A 25,731-nucleotide genomic window follows, 5' to 3' on the forward strand; every position below is an offset into this window, starting at 1 on the left:
TGCCCGCGGCCTCCCCGGCGCCCCCGGCCCCCTCGGCGCCCCCGGTACCCGCGGCTCCCCGGCGCCTGTGGCCGGTCCGGTCACCCGCACCCTTACGGGCGTTTTTCGCCCGAGCTCGCGCTACGCCTCGGATGACTACGTCCATGCAGCGTCCACCTCTGAGTCGTCGCCGTTGCCGTCCTTCGTTTCAGCCGCTCTTCGTGACCCGCTCTGGATGGCTGCGATGCAAGAGCAGTTTGACGCCCTGTTGTGCAATCGGACGTGGCAGCTTGTTCCCCGTCCCCGACACGCCGACGTAATTACCGGGAAGTGGGTCTTTAAACACAAGCTCCGTCCTAATGGTACCATTGATCGCTATAAAGCGCACTGGGTTGTTCCACTACAAGAAATATGTCAACTAGTGACCTTCTGTCAGTGACCCTGGAAGAATGGGTCATAGATCTATGACCATTTCAGACCCATTGGTCAAAAGCTGTTCGGGGGGCTCCAAACCCTAAACTATAACGACCATTTTGGTCAGAAAGGTCGTAATTTCCTTACACGAAATGGTCATAAAGCAGATAGCACTGGTCCGCTGCCTTATTTCTAGCTGATCACGACCAATATAGATGGTGACAACCTTGTAAATTGTGGTGGGTTGCTATGACTAGGCGCCACCTCATCAGTTTTGCCTATGTGTCATGTCCATGTGGCAATTTTTGCCCCAGGTTGTGAAGCAGCCTATATTTCTGTCATTCCCAAAATTCCCAAAAAAATCTCTTAAATTCTTTGGGTCATATCTTCGTCAAATATGTAAAAAACCTTCCTTGCCTAGTTCAAAAATAATTCAACAATATTCATTTTCCTATTCTGTTCAGAACAACACTTTGCGAAGGAAGTACCACTTTGGCATGTCCAAATAGTATCCATTTTCTACGGTGCTTTCCTATGCCCAAATAATCATCCTCCACCAAATGCCAGCTCAATCCATTCATTATTTTGAGCCCAGCTTCAACATTCGTATTTATGTCCAGTGTGGTACTTTGCAAAGCAAGTACCACCTAGGCTCCTACTTTTGATCTGAAAATTTTTGAAGACGGTCTTCTTAGTAACTGATCATCCTCAGCCAAAACTCACGCCCATTAGCCATGTACATTTCCCGTACCACTAATCAAAAACTTGGCTGCTAATTCATGCTTGAGCATCGATCGGTCTCCTCGTGAGAATCTTATGTTGTAATTTTATTCCTAGCACCTACCTGGGGAGTGCCCAACCCACTAGACATGCCTAGGCCGCCCAGAACACATGGCAACGCCACGGTCACGCGGTGACCATGCGGCGGGCATGCGAGTTTAGGCGCTCTAGAGATGGGGCCCTCGGCCACCGCCCAGACCTCGACGTATCGCCACCAAACCATGTATTTATGATGAAATAGGTACTTATGTAACTAGAAATGATTTTTGGAAAAAATAAATAGCAAACTATGAGGCAGCTGCAGTTCAAATTTGACCCGCTTCTAGCTGAATCGGCGGAAATTTGTCTTTTTCACGAGAGGTGGATCAAAACTTTTTACACCCAACCATTTTGTCAATTGTGCATTAAATATGTCCTAGTATTTTAGAAAATTGATTTGGTCCAATTTTGCAACAATTATTTGGGAGGTCCTTCACAAAAAAAACCTCCCTTAGGGCACTCGAAAAATGGAAAATGGTTTTTTTCGTCCAAAGAAAATGAAAACTTCCTTAGGCGACATTGTTTGCCATTCCAATATGCACGCTTGTGCACAATACGAGATCATTTGAACAAACTGTGCCATGAATGTGGCCATAAGATTGATCATTTGGCTTGAAAGCCATTGATCTCCACACGTGATAGCTCGTTTCTGAGAACACTTTTTTAAAATAGTTGTCGTATTACAAGTTTGTTATTTTTCCTGGGAACTTGGCCACATATAATGACACAATGCGAAGGTTTCCCAATTATTTCATTTTTTTGAATTTTTTATGCCCGTTTCAAAATGCGGTCAAAACGGCGGGATTGACTGTTCCTACCTAGTGGTTGAATCTTGGAATTTTTTTGGTGTTTCTATGATTAAATAGATACTTATGTACCTAGAAATGATTTTTTGGAAAAAATAAAGAGGAAACTTTAAGGCAGCTACAGTTCAAATTTGACCCGCTTCTAGCTGAATCAGCGGAAATTTGTCTTTTTCACGAGAGGTGGATCAAAACTTTTTACACCCAACCATTTGGTCAATTGTGCATTAAATATGTCTTACTATTTTAGAAAAATGATTTGGTCCAATTTTGCAACAATTATTTGGGAGGTCCTTCACAAAAAAACCTCCCTTAGGGCACTCGAAAAATGGAAAATGGTTTTTTCGTCCAAAGAAAATGAAAACTTCCTTAGGCAACATTGTTTGCCATTCCAATATGCACCCTTGTGCACAATATAAGATCATTTGAACAAACTACGCCATGAATGTGGCCATAAGATTGATCATTTGGCTTGAAAGCCATTGATCTCCACACGTGATAGCTCGTTTTTGAGAACACTTTTTTAAAATAATTGCCGTATTATAAGTTTGTTATTTTTCCTGGAAACTTGGCCACATATAATGACACAATGCGAAGGTTTCCCAATTATTGGATTTTTTTATTTTGTATGCCCGTTTCAAAATGCGGTCAAAACGGCGGGAATGACCGTTCCTAGCTAGTGGTTGAATCTTGGAATTTTTTTGGTGTTTCTCTGATTAAATAGATACTTATGTACCTAGAAATGATTTTTGCAAAAATAAAGAGCAAATTACAAGGCAGCTACAGTTCAAATTTGACCCGCTTCCAACTGAATCGGCGGAAATTTGTCTTTTTCAGAAGAGGTGGATCAAAACTTTTTACACCCAACCATTTGGTCAATTGTGCATTAAATATGGCCTAGTATTTTAGAAAAATGATTTCGTCCAATTTTGCAACAATTATTTGGTATGTTCTTCACAAAAAAACCTCCTTCTGGGCACTCGAAAAATGGAAAATGGTTTTTTCGTCCAAAGAAAATGAAAACTTCCTTAGGCAATATTGTTTGCCATTCCAATATGCACCCGTGTGCACAATATGAGATCATTTGAACAAACTATGGCATGAATGTGGCCATAAGATTGATCATTTGGCTTGAAAGCCATTGATCTACACACGTGATAGCTCGTTTTTGAGAACACTCTTTTAAAATAATTGCCGTATTACAAGTTTGTTATTTTTCCTGGGAACTTGGCCACATATAATGACACAATGCGAAGGTTTCCCAATTTTTTGATTTTTTTATGCCCGTTTCAAAATGCGGTCAAAACGGCGGGAATGACCGTTCCTAGCTAGTGGTTGAATCTTGGATTTTTTTTGTGTTTCTCAGATTAAATAGACACTTATGTAACTAGAAATGATTTTTGGAAAAAATAAAGAGCAAACTATAAGGCAGCTATAGTTCAAATTTGACCCGCTTCCAGCTGAATTGGCGAAATTTGTCTTTTTCACGAGAGGTGGGTCAAAACTTTTTACACCCAACCATTTGGTCAATTGTGCATTAAATATGGCCTAGTATTTTAGAAAAATGATTTGGTCCAATTATGCATCAATTATTAGGTAGGTTCTTCACAAAAGAACCTCCTTTTGGGCACTCGAAAAATGGAAAATGGGCACTTGAAAAACCTCCTCAATTATTGACGAGAGGTGGATAGACAGCTATTGAGACACAAGCATTTGGTCAATTGTACCTAAAATATGATCTAATATTATTGAAAAATAGAGTGGTGCCATTTTGCAACAAATATTGGTAGGTGCTTCAAAAAAATATACCATTTTCGACACTCCAAAGGTAGAAAATGTTTTTTTGCAAATAAAACTCATTTTTTAGATCAATTTTTAAAGATATTTGTATTATTCCAGGTTTGTTATTTTTCTGAAAAACAAGTCTCACTTTTGACACGATGCTATTGTTCTTAATTTTTTTCTAATTCTATGATGTTATAAAATAGGTGACATGAGTTAGCATATTATTTAATCGATTACGACCAATTTAGATGGTTATAAAATCGTCAAAGTGTGTACTACATTGTGATTGGTGGAACCGTTTGTGGCACGGATCGATGAGATGGCAGACATCCTACCATCCATTGCTAGCAATCCAACGTCCATCCATCCGTCCATGCAAAGAAAAGGAAAAAACCCACCGCACCAAACCCTACCTCTCTCTCACCTCTCCTTCCTTCGGCCCGCCGCCTCCCTCTCTTTGTCCCCGATCCAGATTGGCCTCTCCCTCACCGCTCGCGCCGCGCCCTCCTTCCCTCGCGTTGGCACCGACCGCGCCCTCCTTCCTTTCTGTCACCGGCGGCGCCCTCCTTCCTTTCTATCACCGGCCTCTCCCCCACCACTCGTGCCGCGCCCTCCTTCCCTCGCATTGGCACCGGCCGCGCCCTCCTTCCCTCGGATCTAGCAGCAGCATCAGCGATGGCGGCCGCGGGAGATCCTCTCCAAGGTCAAGCACATCCAGGCCAAGCCTGCTGGCCGCCCTCGCGGGTGACTGCCTCCGCGGTGACGACGGCGGCCTCGTCGTCCCCGGAGGCCGCGGCACCCCTCAAGGCCGACCTCCGCCACGTGAGTGATCTGTCGATCTCGTCTCTCCAACAGTTCGGTTCTCGCCACTTCGATTCAACAAGATACTGTGTACCACTTCGGTACGTGCGTGCGTGTGAGCTGACTCTTCTTCTACGTGGTTCGTAGGTGTTCCGGATGCACGCACGAGTTCGACCTGGACAAGCCGCCGGTGCTGCAGGAGGTGGCGGATTTCTTCAGTGGCCACGGAATCGAGGACTTCACCTTCAGCAAGGGCAGGCTGGTGAGTGCAGCTCCCATGAATCTCTAGCAGGAAATGTGTGGGATGATGTGTCTATTTGGTTTCCACTAAATTAGTTTGCATAGCTTCTGGTCACCTGATCCAGTAACGGAGAAGAATTTTAGGTTCAAAATGTTGCCACTTCCTAGTAAATGTTTTAGGTGCATAAGCAATTGATGTGATTAGTTGGTGGATTTGCTTTGTCGCTAAGTCAGAATGTGGGAACCTTCTTTTTAGTCAAAATGGCGTTGCCAGGCAAAGCTAGCGGTACGCGGAACACCAGAGAAACCACTGATTGGCCTGTATCAGGAAGGGACACATACTGTTCAAGATATTCTCGATTGCAGAGGTTAGCTATGAAATTCTGTCAACTGTAACAGTTACAATAGTTTGGTTCTCGTCAACTCTTACGGCATAGACTTTTCCAGCTTATACCAAAGAGACGTCCCTGTTTGAGCTGAAGTTTATATCCAAATAGGACGATTGAGATGTCACTTGAGCTACTAGACAAGCAGGATTAGTCTATGCGTGTACTAATTCAGCTACTAGATATAGATAGGAGTGCAGCATGCTTACATTGACTAGTCTGTATGCGTACGTACTACTGTATCTGGTTGGCGTTGAAGTCAACTTAGAAGACCAACGTTTTTTCTACCTTAGTCAGGAGTATTATGCCTAGACAGAGCATGGTTTCTCAATCAAGTTTCTTGCTGCAGACATTACATTCTAAATAGATTTATTAACTTGATCTTAGAGCTATTTATGCAACAATATCACAAAACTGACAGTGATGTGAATTTGTTAAGGGAGATAGCTGCTTTTATGTGATCAGAGGCATAAACAATGCAGTTTTAATTTTCCAGTATGTCTTTGAGGTAATAATGTCATGGAAGTCCTTGGTAATACTCATATGAGTGCTTAGTATACTCACATCATGGTCTACAAGGTGTCAGTTGTCAACTAGCTGTAACCAATATTAGTGCTTAGTATACTCATGAAAAGGTTATTTCTCCACCTGTAGTTCACGGTTTATGCAGCAACTGTTCTTCTACCAATCTGTTGCTCGATTGTGTTGCGGATTCATATGATATTGGTGTACACTCAATTTGGTTATTTCTTGCTAGTTCTGCTACTAGTTGCTGTGTAATCCTAGTACTACAGGTGGATCAATCTCCCCCTCCCTCTCACCCCCGTCTCTATCTCTGCAGGTAGGATAGGAGGAACAGCGACAAGTGACGGGATGAAGCCCGGCCATGGAAACCCACTACAGCATTCAAGACCTCGACGGCGGTCGGTGCTATGGTATGAATCCTTCCTCCACTTCAAGACCTCTACGTACGGCGGTCGGCAGCATGCGCGCGCATTGCACTCTTCCTCTTGCTCTGTTCTTGGGCTGATGCTGGCGGCGGTGCAGGGGATCCCGATCAACATGCAGTTCCCGGGGCCGCAGATCGACGCCGTCACCAACGACAACATCGTCATCAACATCTTCAACAACCTGATCTGATATTGTTCTGAGATCCAGTGGCATCTCTATCCTCTTACAACTAATAACATTTTTAACTTCTTTTGGCCGTGCTTTCGCTTTCACTACAGATCAGATCAGTGGTGAACGAAAGAAACAAGTGCACAACTAGTATGTGTGGGCTTGTATTTTTCTTGTGTAGCTGCTCTGCACTTGTTGTAGAGCATAGCTTGCATCAGTATTTTTACCTATTTTTGACCTCTCATTCTGAAATACATCTAGCAATTGCGGCTAATACTCTATTATTCTCCTACATATAGCTATATATGCATCTAAAAGGGCAAGTACTTGGATGACCTTGACAACATCATACTGATTGTAATAACTTTGCATCAGACTCTGTATTCGAAGACTTCTCGCAATTTATCATGCAATTCTAAACAATAGCATATGTCTATCTACCCTGCTGGGAATTTTCACTTTATATAAAAATTTGAGAGGCAAATGCTGGGAGTTCCAGTCTTGTCTGATGGCTAGGAACTCAACTCTGCTTCTTGTTGTTGGAGTTTCAGGCTTGCTGCATAGTTCGTAGCTTCAAGTGTACTCTTGCTACTAGCCACAGTGCACTACAAATTATTATAGAATTACAAAGTGTACACAACATTGCACCTTACACATTCTTCTCTTGTGAAATCAAATGCCATGACTGGGCATTCTTTTATCAACTTGGTGTACACTTGCTCTGCTTTAGGCTACTGTATACCTTATGCCTTTTAACTTGATGTACATAGCATGCAATTTTTTATTGTATCACATTCACACATGATACTCTTAATATAGAGTTGTTTTCTGAGCTAGTTCTGTTTACTCTTAATATAGGTCTATTTGTCACCAATACTTGCCTGCTATGCTATGGTAGACCTTGTTCATATTTATTAGCTAAGTTTGCTTGTCCTTGGTATCTATATGCATGCCATTTGTGTTTCAGGCTTTCTTTGAAATGAAATAATAGGTCTATTAGTCACCAATACTTGAGTTAATCTAATTCCTTACCTGCTATGCTATAGTAGGCCTTGTTCATATTTATTAGCGAAGTTTTCTTGTCCACAGTGATCCATATACATGCCATTTGTGTTTAACGTTCTCTAAAATGAAATAATAAGATTCACACTCCATGGACCAGGACGACCACTGGGACCTCTACGGCGATGATGAAGCCTGCACATGGTCGAGCTCGATGGAACAACAGTGCCTCAGTGTGGTGCAGCCGAGTTGGGCCACTCCAGTGCACCAGGAACTCTGCATGCTGTTGTCCTTCGTCTCATCATCTTAACTACTACAGTAGTAGGAGTATTTTATATGTTGTTCATTTCTTGGCCACCCAGCATGTTTGCTAATCATCCATCTACCTCATGTTATATGATCCCTACCTAGTAGCTTCATCGTATGCAGACTTGTGGTGTTGGTTCAGTTTAGTCAAATTAATATATATACTGCTATGCTACTACTACTACTACTGTCTGCATTTAATCCTGATTAGTAGCTTCATCAATAAGTGGCAAACAAAACAATGTTGATTTTCATCTTATCTCTGTGACAACCAATGGAGTTGAATTGCAGCATGCATGTCAAAGCTGGGTTCAATTCTTGGGCAATATATGGTAGTTTCCACTCTTCATGCCCAAGATTAGTATGCTTTAGCTCTCCCTCCTCACTCCATACATCCAGGTACTAGTTACCCAACGAGCAGCCCTGCACCTCGCTGGATCTCGCCCAAACCCCGCTCATCTTGCTGCTTGTGGCAGGGAATACTCTCTGTTGAGTATTTTGAGGAATGAATATTTGTTAAGTATAGAGTTATGATTATCTAATAAAATTTCTGCTATATATATATATATATATATATATATATATATATATGCATGAAACTGAGATTGCTAGCATCATTTACACAAGATACACCCTTTGAATTGAATTGATTAGTTCAGTTTCGTATATTCTTCACCCAGCCTTCTATCATGCTTGTAACTAGTGCTCTGCTCATGTTGTTAGACAGGATTTTCACTTCCTGCCATCCCAGCCTTCTATCATGCTTACAAGATTTTTCTTTGCACGGCAGTAGCACCAGAGCCGTGCTGCTGTTGGGAACGGAAGGGAGCTGTTCCATGAACTGAATCTCGGGAGAAAATCACCTTCGGCATGTACACCATCACCTTGGGCATGCTTGTGGCGCTGCTGCTCGGCCTCAACATGTCCCGGAGTGCCATTAGCGCCGCCCTCACGCTCATCTTCCTCGACTTCAAGGACGCTCGCCCCTGCCTCGAGAAGGTAATTGTCTGTCCATCCGTCTACAGTTAACTAAGTTGTGCCCCATTGATGTCCTACTACTGTTAATTGTTACTACCATGGTGCTAATGCTGTTCAGAATATGATATGTGCCTTAATTCTAAGTTCTGGTCTCTCTTAAGAGACACTTCTAGCTTTTCTGACTCAAAGTTGTTAACTTGGTACTGCATGAGTTTTACTACTGCTAACACAGAGAGTATTTACTACTGCCAACACAGAGATTTTGCATGCATGCTACCTGATGAGTGCTTTCTTTTGTAATATTTCACCTTCGTATGCATAGGATTATTCGGTTTGAATTATGCATGACATGAAATAGATATTTACAGTGTTTTCTCAACTTGTTTTCACTGTCACTTGATATATACTTGCTTGTACTTGAAGCTGTGGGTTAATGTTGGTGGTTTTGTTCTACTTGGATGCATTGGTACCCATCATCGAGCGAACGGATGCAACAGCGGCAAGAAGCTCATGGTTGTGTGCATCTAAAGCACACCATGGACACCATCCACTTCCTCATCAATGCTAACTCAATCCAGATCATCGTCGACACTATCATCCACAGGTATCTTCCTTGGTTCCCTTTATTCTCTCCTGCCTTTGTGATGTTAGTATGCGTGTGCTGACGAGTATTGTTAGATCTTGCCAGTTGAATGTATGGTCATGATAGTAGAATGGTATTTTGTTTTAGGCGCAATGTGTTGTAGTGCAGTTTTTTGCACAACCTGCATATGTGCCATGCATATTCATATTGTGTCTCTGTTTCTTATATGAACTACTATCTCATTTTAACTAGCTCGACAACAAAAAGCATGGTACTAGCTGAATTTGTGTTATCATTCTAAATACATGTCCTTTTCTTGAATGGTTTGTTCATAATATATTTGCTCCCGTTTTTCTCATTCTTCTCTGATTCATGTAACAAGAAGACAGAGGAAGCCATGTTGCTGTTTTGTTTGGTCTCTGTGACACCCCAAAATTTGGACCTTGTTTTATTAATTAAAATTTTGCCAGGAAACAAAACTTTTCCATTTGTCTAGTTTTGCCCTTTTTGATATTATGGGTTTTTACCTCAAGTGAAAACTTTCAAAAGGTATTGTTGGACTTATATACTCTCTATAAGAAACAATTCTTATTCAGTGGATTTAATTGCAAGGTTTGCTTTTTCTTGAGCTTTACTCTTTTAAAAATGATCTTTCATGAAATTGGGAGCCTGTTTTGCACTGCAACCATTTGGCAAATGCCTTTAAAATTTCCACCAAAATTTGGGGTTGTCATGTGATGTATCCACATCACTTTTATGCAAAGATATCTTTTGGTTATTGGAGATTTTGAGCTCTTCATCAACTTTTCAAATCTGGTCCAGTAGGCATTTTTGCACTACAACCTATTTAAATATTCCTTTAAAAATTCTTCCAAGTGTTTGGAGATGTCAGTAGATGCATATAATTCTACTTCATGCAAAAACCCAGTGTTGTTCTTTGAAAAATTTGAGTGAATCAACCTCCTTTTCATTCTGGTCCAGTTTGGTGATTTGTACTGCAACCCTAGTTTATTTTGCTCTAGTGCCCCTGAGCTTTTTCCTGCTTGTAGCCCTCCCTGCAAAACCCTTAAGTCCAGGAGAGTGGTCCCATTGGAGGATTTTAAGTGCATGCAATGAGCCCTTGTTCTTTCTGTCCAAAACTGAAGTTTTGCAAAACTTGCACTAGCAAGTTTCTGGTTTTGCCCAAATGACCTTGCCAACATCACCTACATCCAGGGAGACCCTGATCTGGAGATTTTGGCCACTCCAAGAGTTGCCTAAATGCACTTGGCATTCTGTCGAACACTTGGTGTGCACAGTCAGTTTTGGGCATGTTTCCTAGTTTGCACTATGATCTTGCTCCAATGACCCAGCAACCTTGTCCACTAAGCTCCTAACTGTCTCTATCCTAGTCCTGTTTATTGCCAGCCTCACTCTCGCACTCTAGGCTGCCCTGGCATTTCGTCGAGCATGTCCCGTGCGTGCTCTGGGCGCGCCCAGAGCGCACGTTTTGCACGCGCGCGCACGGAGCCGCCGCGTCGCACTGCCGCACTCGCCGTGTTCCGCCCCTGGCCCTTGCTCGCCTGCAGAGACGCGCACTAACCTCGCCCACTCTCCACACCACCTCTGGTGCCCTACAGCGCCGCCGTCAGGGCTTTTGGCGGCACGCCGGCGTCGGCAGTGAGCCTCTGCCATGGACGGCGCAGCCCAAGCCACCCGCGCGCGCCAGCTGCCCCTGTGAACAGCTCGAGCTTATCCCGAAGCCCGTCGGCACGTGCTCGTCGCCGCCACGTCGCCCTGCAGCTACAGCACCGCGGTCGCCGGCGTTCTTATCCTCGGCCGCCGCGGGACCGACCTCGAGCGCCTATTTAAGGGATCCCCGAACTCGTTCAAGACCTCAGGCGACCTCAGGCTTTCCCCCTAGTGCTCCCCTATCTGGGGATTCGCCGGGAGAGGCCATCTTCCCCAACTCCGGCCGGTTCAGCCGCCGCTGCCTTCCGGTGCCATTCGTCGCAACCAGCCACTCCCCCGCCCATCCAGCGCCACCACTCGCTTTCTCTTGTCCTTGCGGAGCTACCCAGCTCATCAGCCTCGATCGGAAACCACCGGAGCCCAAAACCCACTTCACTCCCGTAGCCCCCTCCGCCGCGGAGCTCGCCGCCGGCGACTCCTCCCACCACCGTCGACCCGACAACCACCGAGAGGACCACCCCGGTCTGGCGGGTCCATCCCTGCCCTCAGGTGCCCTCGAGGAGCCGCCGTTCGTCACCGGCGATCGCCGGAGTCCCGCTCCCGTTCGGGCAGAGAAGAGGAGGGAGAGGGAAGAATGGTCAAACCTGACCAGTGGGCCCTCTGGACCCACTGTCAGTGACCCCCGCGCGACCCACGCTGGCATAAGTGGTCGCGTAAACGCCTGAGTACGTTTCCTCTGCTTCGAAAGCATATTCTTCCCCGAAACGTTTTCTTTTTCTGGTTTTTATTAAAAACAGAGATTTGACCAAACTTTGACCGGCTATAGCTTTTAAAATAAAACTCCAAATGAGTTGATTCTTTTTCTGACCTCTCTCAAATTTCATCTAGTTTATTTTAAGATTTATTTCAAATATATTTGAGACAACTTTTTGTACTGTGTTTGAAATATTTGTTATTTGAATATTTTTCAAAATAGGAAATGGAGAGAGAAAAAAGCTTTTAAAAAGTGTACCCTTTGCATACTCTTGAAGGCAAGCATTCTGAACTCTGGCATAGTATTTTCGTGAGGTGTTTTGATACGATTACAACACCACTTTGACTTGGAGTATACGTTATTTCTATGTAACGATAAAGTCACACGCATGAGTGCATATTGGAGATGCTTTGCTATTAGTAATGGATAGGTTGGAGTTAGTGATCATCCTCGTGAGCTTCTCGTGCATATCGGAAGGAAGCCGGGAATGTCGTGGTCTTGGGTAGACACGAACTTGTCCCTAGTTCCTCGTTGGGACGTGTGTGTCCGGTATGGCATGATGAGGTTTGATGAACGGTGATTCTGTCTGTTAATGGAAATATATTGGTTATGCCAATCATTCGGAGAACACTTGGACCTCCTGAGTTGGCCGTAGGTCGAGTCTTGATTAGTTACTTCCACTACTTGTTTTGTACTACCACTTGTCCCTGCCGCGGGTGGGGTACGGTTTAGTAAGTTGTCAACCCCTTACCAAGGCACACACCGTACAGAGAGGCCATGCTGGAAGATACCGGATGCATCCGGTAGGCATGCCACCTGGTCCGGGGGCATGGGTGTTTCCGGTTGGGACCGAGAGGGGGGCACCCCTTAGAGCGCACGATATAAATTTGATCCCATGCTACGTCGAGGTTGTAGCCTCCCCACTTAGAGTTTTGCTTGACAGGTGTCGTGGGTGATTCCAGACACCGGTAAGTGAAGCTGGTGTGTGCAGGTCAAGCGTGTTTTCAATTAAAAGGCCGTAGGCGGAATCAGTCCCGATGGGCTAAATAAATCCGTTACTCGTGGGTAAATAGTACACCCTCTGCAGAGGATATATCCATTCGGATAGCCATGTTCATGGGTAAGGACTACAGCCTGAGATGGGTCTAGTGACGGTTTTCGGATGGAGAAACGGTTAAACTGGATCATAGTAACGGTATTCGGATGGAGAACGGCTTAATTAGAATCTAGTGACGGTCTTCGGATGGAGAAATGGCTAGACTAGATATTGTTTATGACCTGTGACATATGAGGATTATGTTTATTATTACCATGGACTAACCATTTACATTATTTGAATTATTGAGTATCCCTGGGACGGTTCTACCTCCTGGATATTCACTGTGATTATTCTTTTATAAGCCCTTTATGTGGTGTCGCTCAGACGCCCGACTACGGCATGTTTGTTATATAAATTTTCTTTATAAGCCCTTTATGTGCTGTCGCTCAGACGCCCGACTGCGGCATGTTTGTTATTTGATTTTTTCTTTATAAGCCCTTTATGTGGTGTCGCTCAGACGCCCGACTGCGGCATTGTTAATTTATTTGCAACCTTTCGAGGAGTCATTTCAGACACTCGGTCAGTGCATTCTATTTTCACTCCCGTATTGTATATTCATTTTTTTCTCTGCATGCGTGCATCACAGATTTTCGTGGCAGACGTTATGATCATGAATATTTCGGAGCATGATTATCTCTTATTATATTATACCCATGTTCTTAATGTTTGCGAGTACATTCAAACGTACTCACTGGCTTGTCCCTGGCTATTGTCTTGGCCAGATTTCGCGCATGGAGATAGCATTGCGATGACAGCCCCGGAACCTACGCAATGATGATAGCAGCCTCGCGAAGATAGGAGTTATCCTGGTCAGCTGTTCTTGTGGGAAATGGAGTCCCATAGACACAGATGAACCACAAACCGCTTCCGCCATCAACCACTAGAAACCAAGTGTTGTACTCCTAGGCCACAATCGTCTTGTACTACATATTTTGTACTTTGCTTGGAATTCTTGTATCAAGTTGGTGCCTCATCAGCTAACAGTAATCCTGGGGCTGGTGAGCACAAAGGCCACTTTCTGGGAGATTTATATCCCGAAATTCCGGTCGTGACAGTCTCAGCCCTGACTATCGTCGTCAAGCGAGTCCGGCGTGTTGTTCATCTGACTATGGTTCCAGTCCTGACTACCGAAGTTTTTGTCCTGTTGAAGTTGCATAGAAATATGAGAGAGTCCAGTGTGTTGTTCATGACAGGAGCTTGTGAAGTAGTACTATATTACACTTGTAGAGCTTGTAAAGTATTGTATTATACATGGCCCTTGTAATGGCACGGATAGAGCTTGTATTATGTGATCTGGTTGCTCTTGTTTAAGTATTATGTGTGTTTTTTATCTCTGCCAATCTAAATACTGCTTGAAATATGAAGAATATGAGTCTGATAGATGGGACCCACTTACCTGACAAATGGAAACCTGTTACCAGAACCTAACAATTGGGACCCATCTAACTAGTGGACCCATTTAATAAAAAAAGAAATGAAATTGTTTAGCCAAAATGGCTGCGGCCCAACATTAAAAAAGGCTGCCATATTGGGCTTGGCCCATGATCCCGACCAAAAATTGATGGAAAAAATATAAAAAAAGGCCGAATTGTTGGGCTCGGCCCATCTAAAACACCAAATTGGACCGGGCTGAATCTTACCAACGACCTTTTCAATTGGTCGCAAATTTGCCATGTCAGGTTGCCACGTAGGATCCAACGTGGCCTGGGCAGATAGCCAGTGACCAAAACAAAAGGTCATGGGTTCAACGACCTTCTGTTTTGGTCGTAAACGTCTGCGTCCTTCTCACAGAGAAGGTCGTTAATTTCAGTTTACGACTGCCAGCTTTTGACCATCTGTTTTTGGTCAAAAAAAGGTCGCAAATGAAAAACAATGACCTTTCAGAGACCAATAGTGAGGGTCACAAGTTGACATATTTCTTGTAGTGTTCGCGGCTTCCGACAGTGTGCTGGCATCAACTTCACCGACACCTTCGCTCCGGTCGTCAAGCCCGGCATGATACGCACGGTTCTCCACCTTGCGGTCTCCCGTGCTTGGCTGGTGCACCAGATAGACGTCTCCAACGCCTTCCTCCATGGTCACCTCGAGGAGCAGGTCTTCTGCCAGCAGCCTGCCGGGTTTGTTGACCAGGCGCTTCCCGAACACGTGTGCCTACTTTCGCGGTCCTTATACGGACTCCAGCAGGCTCCACGCGCTTGGTACCAGCGCATCGCGGCGTTTCTCCATCAGCTTGGGTTCCGCTCTACCCGCTCGGACGCCTCGCTCTTCGTCTATCATCAGGGCTCTAGCACGGCCTACTTGCTGCTCTATGTCGACGACATCATCCTGATGGCACGTACGGCTCGTCTCCTCGGTCAGCTCACGGCTCGTCTTCGCGCTGAGTTCGCCATGAAGGACTTGGGTCCTTTGCACTACTTCCTCGGTGTCGAGGTGGTGCGCCGTCCGGATGGCTTCTTCCTTCAGCAGCGGAAGTATGCTCACGAGCTCCTGGAGCGCGCCGACATGCTTAACTGCAAGCTCGCCGCTACGCCTATTGATACGAAGGCCAAGCTTTCTGCCATGGATGGTTCTCCTGCTTCAGATGCTGCTTTCTATCGGTCTATCGTTGGTGCTCTCCAGTACCTCACTCTGACTTGACCGGGGATCCAGTATGCCATGCAACAGGTGTGTCTTCATATGCATGCTCCTCGAAACGTTCACTGGGCTGCCGTCCAGCAGATTCTCCGCTATATCTGTGGCGCTATGGATCTTGGCGTCACGCTTCACGCCTCCGCCGACATCGCCTTCACCGCCTACTCTGATGCAGACTGGGCGGGCTACCCCGACACTCGTCGCTCCACTTCGAGCTATTGTGTCTACCTTGGACCCTCACTTATGTCTTGGTCGTCCAAGCAGCAGCCTACGGTTTCTCGTTCCAGTGCTGAGGCTGAGTATTGTGCGGTGGCAACGCCGTCGCCGAGTGTTCGTGGCTTCGCCAGCTGCTTCAGGAGCTATCTTGCCCCGTTGACCATGCCACGGTAGTCTACTGCGACAATGTCTCGGCGGTCTACCTCTCCGCTAACCCGGTGCATCATCGACGGACCAAGCATATTGAGTTGGATATTAATTTTTTCGGGAACAGGTGGCCCTTGGCCATATTCGTGTTTTACACGTCCCTACTTCCCAACAGTTTGCAGATATCATCACCAAGGGCTTGCCTACGGCATCATTTGAGGAGTTCCACTCCAGTCTTTGCGTCAGCCGCGGTGCCGCTTTGACCGCGAGGGGGTGTTGAGTATATGTGTTATGTGCATATTATGTATTGGGCCCGCCTCCTAGTTCCTTGTATAGCAGAGGTCCGTGGCCCACCTTTGTATATCATATATATGTGCCTATGCACGAGGAGCAATACATCATGCAATCATACATAGAGGAGAGGCTGCGGGGGAGGTGGTTGCGAGATGGCTAGATGGATGGATGAATTGGACAGGAAAGAACCCGAGGAGGATGCTGGTTGGTGGAATGGATGGATCAGGAGGAGATCTCGAGGAGGAGAAAACAGTGGGCTGGTGGCGGCGGAGGGATGGGACATTGTCCCTATGTTTTAGGGGTAGTCTAGATTAGGTATGAGGTTGGCCTATATATAGGGAAAGGGGAGGTTTTTGGATCATCCAATTTAGATCGAACGGTCGGGAATAAATAGGCTAGGGGAGTCCAATGAAGAAACCGAAGATGTTTGGGGTTGATCCGCTTCCACCGGTCACGACTGCCTGGTTCGGGTCCGGGCCAGTTTTCGGACACGCGAGGGGGCCATGCTGAGAGACAAGATGATCACGTGAGAGTGTGTGGTCGGTCTCGAAATGGATAATGACAACAACATGGAGAAACGACAACAAAGAGCGGATGCAAGTTCTATGAAAACATGCGGATGCAATGCGCATGATGCCATGATTAAATGCAACAAACCAAATAATTAATGCGGCGATAATGAAATATATGGAAGGTGATGCGGAGCATCCTACGGTCATCCCCATGGACCTACCATCGTCTCATCAAGAGCCAAGAGGACCCATGACACGAGCATGAGCTAGAGCTCTCGAGAAAGAGGTGACTTCCTTCCTTAGTGATATCACATATGATCCACTCGAGACATGGCTACTACCTATGTCCGATATGCTATGCATGATTAGGTGTCAAGAGGACCCTCCCAAGGATGCACGTGAAGACGGACGAGTCGCCAAGTTCACGGATGAAGAGAACCGTCGGAGGGAGAAGAAGACAGCTCCAGGGCCCGGACATCCGGCCCCAGCCCCGGACATCCGGCCACTTGAGACATCCACTATAGCAGCATCCCAGCCGCCCAACATCTACAGGCCCCGGACATCTGGCCCTAGCCCGGAAATCCGGCCAGAAGCCCGGACATCCGGCACCACGCACCAGAACCTACGGAAGCTGACTCCACCAGCCCGGACATCCGGCCTCCTAGCCCGGACATCCGGCCCTTCGGGAAGGCCCGGACATCCGGCTCCATCTGTCTGCGCACGGTAAAGGGCCGAAGCCCATGTACCCTTTCGCCCCCCTAGACTATATATACTCTCCCATCTCCCTCTTTCTAGGGTTAGCTTTGGTTTAGCTCATATGTGAGATAGAGCATTGCTCATCCATTACGGATCTACTCCACGAGAGAGACCGCGACCCCTCTTCGGAGAAGATCCCCTTGGATTCAAGACCTCCTCATGGAGAAGACCCCCATCAAGACCTCCTCACGGAGAAGAACCGGTTACCCCTTATATCATCCATTGTTGATCGTGGATCTTGTATCTCCTCTCGTGTTTCGAGGATCTAGCACATGTGTGACTATATCTTGTTGGTTTGAGTGGTTCTCTCGTGTTTTCCCTCGTGTTTCCCCTCGTGTTCTTCGTGTTCCTCTTTGGGAGCCGCTCCTTTCGTGAAAGATCGGCCATCTAGGGTTCCACCCTACATCATCTTGGAATCATGAGCCACGTTGATCATGATTTCGGAGCCTCCCCATTGTGTTTTCTAGCCTGATTTTGCTGTTTTTGTCCCTAATTTGAAAATTGCCCCACAAAAATAGCCCCAATTTTTTTTTATTTGTTGGTGTGATGAAGTTTTGTTGGATTTGATCCGCAGATTTCGGGTGTTGCAGGTAGATCTAGCTTTTCCCCATCTTTTCCCCATTTCATATCCACAAAATCTTCTGAATTTTGCCCCGGATTTGACCTCTCCACGCGGTGTTCTTCGAGTTCGTCCACGGATCCAGAGCCCGGACATCCGGCCCGACAGCCCGGACATCTGGCCCGACCCGCACATCCGGCCCGAACCGGTCATCCGGCCATCAGCCCGGACATCCGACCCCTGACAGCAACACTTCCATCCACCGCTTCCTTTCCTCCTAACTTTCGCCCAATTTTGTTCCGGTGCTCACATACACTTCTGCCTAGCACCACCATAGAACTCCCGCTACCAACTCCAAAAATTTTGACCCGCTTTGCTTTGAGAATTTGAGTTGCGGTTTCCGTGTCCTATTGTGTTTCGGCTATCTAGGTATGGTTCGACATCAACATCACCACCGCAAATCTTCGCCAAGGACTACTACGAACGGCTACATCACTTTGGTATCAACTTCACCTTGATATCATCTTGGTATCGTGATATCATCATACTTTCTTGCATTTGCATTGATAACCCCATAGCCTTACTTTTGCGTAGCTTAACCATCGAGACTAGCCTTTGAGTATTGTCGGCAACGTGACTTGTGCACATTAGTGCTCATACTTCCCATAGCATCCATACCATATCATCGTGTTGCATATCTTGGTATCATCTCTTGTGTCACAAAGTTGTCATCGCATATACTCAATTGCTAACTTGGTTCGTGAAGTTTTGCATGAGAAGAGAGCTCAAAAGAGAAAGAGCCAAACAAGCTTTTAAGCAAAAGAGGAAAGATAAGCAAAGAGCTTATAAGCAAGAACCATAGTATCATACATCATTAAGATTGTCATATTCGATCATCTTGGATCATACCATCGGAATACCATACATATAGCATACTTGGGATAGAAGTCGTTCCATTTTTGCTTAGTAGGTTGTGCACAAGTTCGTATCCGCCTATTGTGCAATCGTGCTAGCGTCTCTCTAGTGTTGTGCAACTCGAGCATTTTTTCTGGATTCCGCATTATGGCTCACCCTTGGTTGCATGACCCCACTTATCTATTTGCGTGTGTGTTTCCGTGTACCTTATCTTGCTTGGTCTACTTGTTGCATTTGCAAATTTGCGAATCTTTTCCAACATTATTGAAGCTCACTAACAATTGCTTCAAATTTTGTGCCACCATCCTAACCAAGCTCCACCATAAGCTTTTACTTGTGTAGGTGTGAGAAACAGACAAGAATTGGTACCAATTGTGCTATTTCCTTGTTACACATTGGAGTGATCTTTGATCCATCTTCAACATCGGTCAAGGTACATTTGGTATTGGTTCTTCTTTTTCTCGCACTCACATATCTTTGTTTGGAATGATGGATAGGCCTAGTACTTCTACCAACCCACTCTTGTTGGAGCAAGACGACGACATGTCATCCTACGTCACCAAGAGCCACCTCTTTGGTGCACAACGAGCTTTGCATCAAGAACAACAAGCAATGAGCAACCGCGTCGACAACCTCGCCACCGACTTGCGACTCTCCGAGCAACATACAAGAGACTACTTCGACAACAAGCTCGATGAACACAAGCATGAGAATGACGCAAGATTGGACGAGATTCGTGCCTTTTTGGTCAACCGCTCGAGCCAACACTCTGACGACACTATCTCCGGCTCAAGTACCCCGACATCCAACACTCTTCGTCGTGCCGCACGTTAAGATCGTCAAGCAAACCGCAATCCTCTACACGACACCGACTCTCAAGAGCATCGACACCGTCAAGCCCAAGCTGCATTCGCGCAAGCACATGAAGGACAACGCCAACGACAACAAGAACAAGAGGAGCATGCGCGACAACATCAAGATGCACAAGACGCCGAGGCACAACGTCAAGCCCAAGAACTACGTGAAGCTCAAGCACTTGAGATGCAACAAGCCCTACGAGATTCAAGTAGAGCCGTAGCCACGCGCAACCGGCAAGCTCATGAACAAGAAGAAGCACTTCGCGATGAAGTTCAAGATAGGATTTATCAATCACGTGTGCATCGACAACCTCCACAAGTTCCTCGTCAAGATCGACAAGTGCCTCCTCTAGCGAGACAAGAACATCAAGTCCATCGGGAGCATGAAGACAATGGACCGCCTCCAAGACAAGAGCAACATGAGGTCGACAACCCTCCTCGCCAAGAGCAACATGAGGTCGACAACCCTCCTCGCCAAGAGCAACATGAGATTGTCAATCCTCACCGACATGGGCGTCATCATCCCCGACCCCAACACAATGAAGAACAACGATATGGCAAGCTAAAGTTCACCATGCCCAAGATCACCAGAAGCAATGACCCCGAAGAGTACATATCATGGGCATTGAAGGTCGACAAAATCTTCCACTTGCACAACTACGAAGAAGAGAAGAAGATCGCGATGGCATCCCTTGAATTCCAAGACTACGTCCTCATTTGGTGGGAACAAGTCATTGAGCGCCGAGAGGCCAAAGGTGAACTGCCAATCACTACTTGGGCGCAAATGAAGGATGTCATATTTGTCCATCAGTTTGGGGGTGACATGTAGTACTAAAAAGTAGTTTAGTCCCCAACTTAGCCCATAAACATCTCCAAAAGTGGCTAAGAAATTTAGTATCATGATCTGAAACGATAGTATGTGGCACACCATGCAAGCGAATAATTTCACGAAAGAACAAATCAGCAACATTAACAGCATCATCGCTTTTATGACATGGTATAAAATGTGCCATTTTCGAGAATCTATCCACGACAACAAATATGCTATCCCTCCCCTTCTTTGTTCGAGGTAGACCTAAAACAAATTCCATAGATATATCCTCCCATGGAACACTAGGTACACGCAAAGGCATATATAAACCATGAGGATTGAGTCGTGAATAAGCTTTTTGACATGTAGTGCAGCGAGCAACAAAACGCTCAACATTCTGTCTCATCTTTGGCCAAAAGAAATGTGTAGCAAGTATATCCTCCATCTTCTTCACGCCAAAGTGTCCCATTAGTCCTCCTCCATGCGCTCCTGCAATAACAAAAGACGAACGGAGCTCGCTGGAATGCATAGCTTGTTAGCACGAAACACAAATCCATCATTAACGACGAACTTGTTCCATGTTCTACCTTCTTTACAATTCTGCAATACATCTTTAAATTCAGCATCATGCACATATTGATCTTTGATGGTCTCCAAACCAAATATTTTAAAGTCAAGTTGTGAAAGCATAGTATAACGACGAGAGAATGCATCAACAATATCATTTTCTTTACCCTTCTTGTGTTTAATGACATAAGGAAAAGTCTCAATAAATTCAACCCATTTAGCATGTCTACGGTTCAGTTTTACTTGACTTTTAATGTGTTTCAAAGATTCATGATCAGAATGTATAACAAATTCTTTGGGCCATAAATAATGTTGCCATGTTTCTAAAGTCCGAATAAGAGGATATAATTCTTTATCATAAGTAGAATAGTTCAGACTAGGCCACTCAATTTTTCAGAAAAGTATGCAACAGGTTTGCCATCTTGTAATAACACACCGCCTAATCCAATTCTACTAACATCCCATTCAAGCTCAAAAGTCTTATTAAAATCAGGAAGTTGGAGTAAAGGAGCATGTGTCAACTTATCTTTCAATACCGTGAAGGCTTCTTCCTGTGCGGTACCCCATACAAAAGGCACATCCTTCTTTGTAAGCTCATTGAGAGGTGCAGTAATGGTGCTAAAATCTCTCACAAAACACCTATAGAAACCAGCGAGTCCAAGAAAACTCCTCACTTGTGTGACTGTTTTGGGCTGCGGCCAACTCTCAATAGCTTCAATCTTGGCTTTATCAACTTCAATTCCCTGTGGAGTAACAACATAGCCAAGAAAAGATACTCGGTCGGTGCAAAAGGTGCACTTCCCAAGGTTACCAAACAAACTTGCATCACGTAGAGCAATAAAAACAACACGTAAATGTTCCAAATGTCCTTCCAAACATTTGCTATAAATCAGTGTATCATCAAAATTGACTACCACAAATCGTCCAATGAAAGCACGTAAAACTTCGTTCATTAGTCTCATGAAAGTACCAGGTGCATTAGTTAACCCAAAAGGCATGACTAACCACTCATATAAACCAAACTTAGTTTTAAAAGCTGTTTTCCATTCATCTCCCAATTTCATACGAATTTGATGGTATCCACTATGCAAATCAACTTTGGAGAATATTGTGGAGCCACTCAATTCATCAAGCATATCATCTAGCCTAGGAATAGGATGACGATAACAAATAGTAATATTATTAATGCCTCTACAATCAACACACATACGCGACGTACCATCCTTTTTAGGCACTAGTATAATAGGAACAGCACAAGGACTAAGAGATTCGCGTATATAACCTTTGTCGAGCAGCTCCTGTACTTGACGCATAATCTCCTTCGTCTCCTCTGGATTGGTACGGTATGGTGCACGGTTGGGTAGCGATGCACTGGGAATTAAGTCAATTTGATGCTCAATCCCTCGAATAGGTGGTAATCACGATGGCACGTCTTGTGGAAAGACGTCAGCGAACTCCTGCAAAATGTTAGTGACTGCAGGGGGCAAAGAGGAAGGCACGTCCTTGAATGAAAATAATGCCTCTTTGCACACAAAAGCATAGCAAACATATTTGCTAAAAACTAGCTCATCAATATCAGATTTGGTGGCAAGTAAACATGCACTTTTCAATTTAATTTCAGAAGCAACACTAGATGGTTTATTATTAGGCTTCATTTCTTGCTCAAATTCTTTTGCCACAATCTGATTTTCACTCTTATTTTTCTCTTGTTTTGCTTTATTAGCTCTGTGAATATCATCTTTCAAAATGGAATCCGGAGTCATAGGAAGCAAAGTAATATTTGTATCCTTATGAACAAGAGTATATTGATTGTTTCTACCATGGTGTAATTTTTTTATTCAAATTTCCATGGTCTACCAAGTAATAAGGAACATGCATGCATAGGTACCACATCACAATCAACATAATCAGCATATGTAGAGATACTAAAATGCACCCGAACAGTACGTGTTACCTTAACCTTGCCACTGTTGTTGAACCATTGGATGTAGTAAGGATGTGGATGTGGTCTTGTGGTGAGAGATAGCTTCTCCACCATCTCCATGCTAGCCAAGTTGTTGCAACTCCCTCCATCTATGATGACGCGAATAGAACGTTCCTTCACAACTCCCTTTGTATGGAACAAATTATGCCTCTGATTTTGCTCAGCTTGTGTAACCTGCACACTCGAAACACGTTGAGCAACTAAACATTCATACCTGTCAGCATCTTCAGCAGCCATGTATTGCGTCTCATGATCAGAATCATCTCCACCGTGTTCTTCACGTGTAATAAGAGCCAAAGTCTCCTCATCATAGTCATTAGCGGACTCATACCCACCATCCTCAGTAGCAATCATCACACGCTGAGATTTGCATTCTCTCGCAAAATGTCCTCTTCCCTTACAACGACGACAAATAATATCACTTGTGTGCCCTGTTGACGCCATGGAAGAAGAAGAGCTCTGTGCAAGCCCGGCAGGTGTGCTCTCGGCAGATAGTGGTGGTTGTGCCTGCTTTCCTGTATCACGGTTGGAGGTGGCACCTGAAGGAGGTGATGGTGCAGTGGAAGTAGATGATGCACGTGGTGTCCATGATGAAGGTCGACCTGCTGAAAAGTTAGTTCGCGCCAATGCCTGTCGATCCTGCACTTCACGTTCAGCTTTACAAGCAAGATGAAATAAACGAGTGATATTATTATAATCCTTATACTCTAGAATGGTCTGAATCTCTCTATTTAATCCACCCATAAAACGTGCAAGCATAGCTTCATTCTCCTCAACAATACCATATCTAATCAAGCCAGTTTGTAATTCCTGATAATATTCTTCTACAAAAAAATTTCCTTGTCTTATGCGTTGCAATTTTTGAAGTAATTCTCGTTGATAATATGGTGGAACCCAACGAGTACGCATAGGAGTTTTCAAAGCAGCCCAAGTAGCTGGAACAGGATATAATCTACAATGTTCGGACCACCAAACACATGCAAAGCTAGTGAAAGCACAAACAGCAGCAGGAACACGTCTCTCCTCAGGATATTGTAAACATGTAAATCGTTGTTCAATTTCTAACTCCCAAGTAAGATATAAATCAGGAACATATCTACCCTCAAATGGTGGAATATTCAATTTCAGTTTAGGGAGATGGTCATGATCTCATACCTGAGGGGTAGCCCTAACATTGCCATTATTTGCATGTGGACGACCAGGTGGTTGTGGTGCTGGTGGTTGCACGTAGTTCTGATTTTGATCAACCTCATCCTCGTAATCTCTCGCATAATCATCCTCCTCCACATCAGCAGCAGGAGCTACAGAAGTATATGATCCTATAGACTACTAACAAGTGGTGGTGGTGTTGGGTGTCACAAATCCGTCAAGCAAATCTCAAATTCTTACCAGTTCTTACCCAGTAGCAGGCGGTGATCGGCAACCGATGTAGTCAAAACTCTCAAAGCTTGGATAAAGCGATTACCAGGGAGAGCCAAACGCATGATGTAGATGTATGTGGAGCTGGGAAGGCTTATAATATGGTAGCAAAAAGGGTCGGCAATAATCAATTCAGAGATGCAAAGTTGAATAAATGCTCAACGACGGTACTGTGCTGGTCCTAGGCTAGACCGTACTAGAGACGCGAGCCTACAACACTAAAAAAATCACGGCGCTGCACGTAAACAAGGGAGGAGCACACTCTGAGTTTTTTTTTCTTTTTTCACTTTTTTTGCACGTTTTTTCCTCTTTTTTTTGCGCCGCAACAATTTTTTTTGAAAAAGTCTACAAACGCCCTAAAAACTGCCTAGCCAGAATTTTCCAGACTTAGTTTTTTTTTAAACTGGAACTATTTTCCTTCTGCGGATGGCTCAGAAGTTGGGGAGTCCTATTCTTTCATGACTCGGAGTATCGCGTGATCTGGAAATCGAGAACAAAGCAATAATTACTGGACTCGGACTAGGACTGGTGGCGGAGATGAATGTGGTGGAAACTCGGACTGGTGGCGGATATTTGCAGGGCGATGGAACACGGACTGGTGGCGAATCTGTGATGGAGGTGGACTCGGATTAGCGTGATGGCGGTGGATATGTGGTATATGGTAGCGGCGATGACGATGGTGGTATATGGCAGCAGTGATGACGATGGTGCGGCGGCGGCGTGACAACTTGTGAACTACTGGACGCTAGGACCAGCAACTTGACACGATGATGCAACCGCAAATTCAACAAAGCAAATACAGAAAAGATTATGCAAAGGCTCAGATTGGTTCGGATAAGATGAACTGACCCTAATATTTTTTTGGCTTTTTCGTGGACTATAGGTATGAAGATCAGACTCGATCTAAACTACGAAAAACTGTAAAATCTCACCGAGCAACCTGGAAATCTGATACCACTTGCTAGAGGCAAAGGTGTCCCGTCTTTCAATGAGATGGTGGCTATTGTTTTGGAGGAAGTCGACTTTGACGATCCGACTACGAACGTGCGAGGACGTCGCGCCTTAGCAATCGCTAAGCCAACTCCGAGAGGTTATTGACCACGCCGGAGCGCGATCAATCTGACCACGAAGCTCTGTTTCCTGCAGGCACACGAAGAACAAGCAAGAAATTAAGATTGCAATCTGGATATTGCGAACATAAGAGGAAAGCTTTATTGATCAAGGTGGGGTTCTGTGACGCCTTTGTCTGGTCGTTGAACACAAACGAAGTACGTGAAGTTGCAGCTATGGCGAACTTTTAATCTAAACAAAACCCAAAGTCTAA

At 44.9% G+C, this 25,731-nt stretch overlaps 1 protein-coding gene across 1 annotated transcript; it reads left to right on the top strand.

Moving 5' to 3' along the window:
* Positions 1-4,475: 4,475 nt before the first annotated feature.
* Positions 4,476-6,362, top strand: LOC123166951 (uncharacterized). Its single transcript, XM_044584777.1, has 5 exons — positions 4,476-4,702; positions 4,749-4,863; positions 5,098-5,209; positions 6,069-6,162; positions 6,275-6,362. Exons 1-5 carry the CDS (start codon positions 4,476-4,478, stop codon positions 6,360-6,362), a joined length of 636 nt encoding a protein of 211 aa, XP_044440712.1.
* Positions 6,363-25,731: the final 19,369 nt, after the last annotated feature.

Source organism: Triticum aestivum, chromosome 1D, assembly GCF_018294505.1.
Source record: "Triticum aestivum cultivar Chinese Spring chromosome 1D, IWGSC CS RefSeq v2.1, whole genome shotgun sequence".
Classification (NCBI taxonomy): domain Eukaryota; kingdom Viridiplantae; phylum Streptophyta; class Magnoliopsida; order Poales; family Poaceae; genus Triticum; species Triticum aestivum.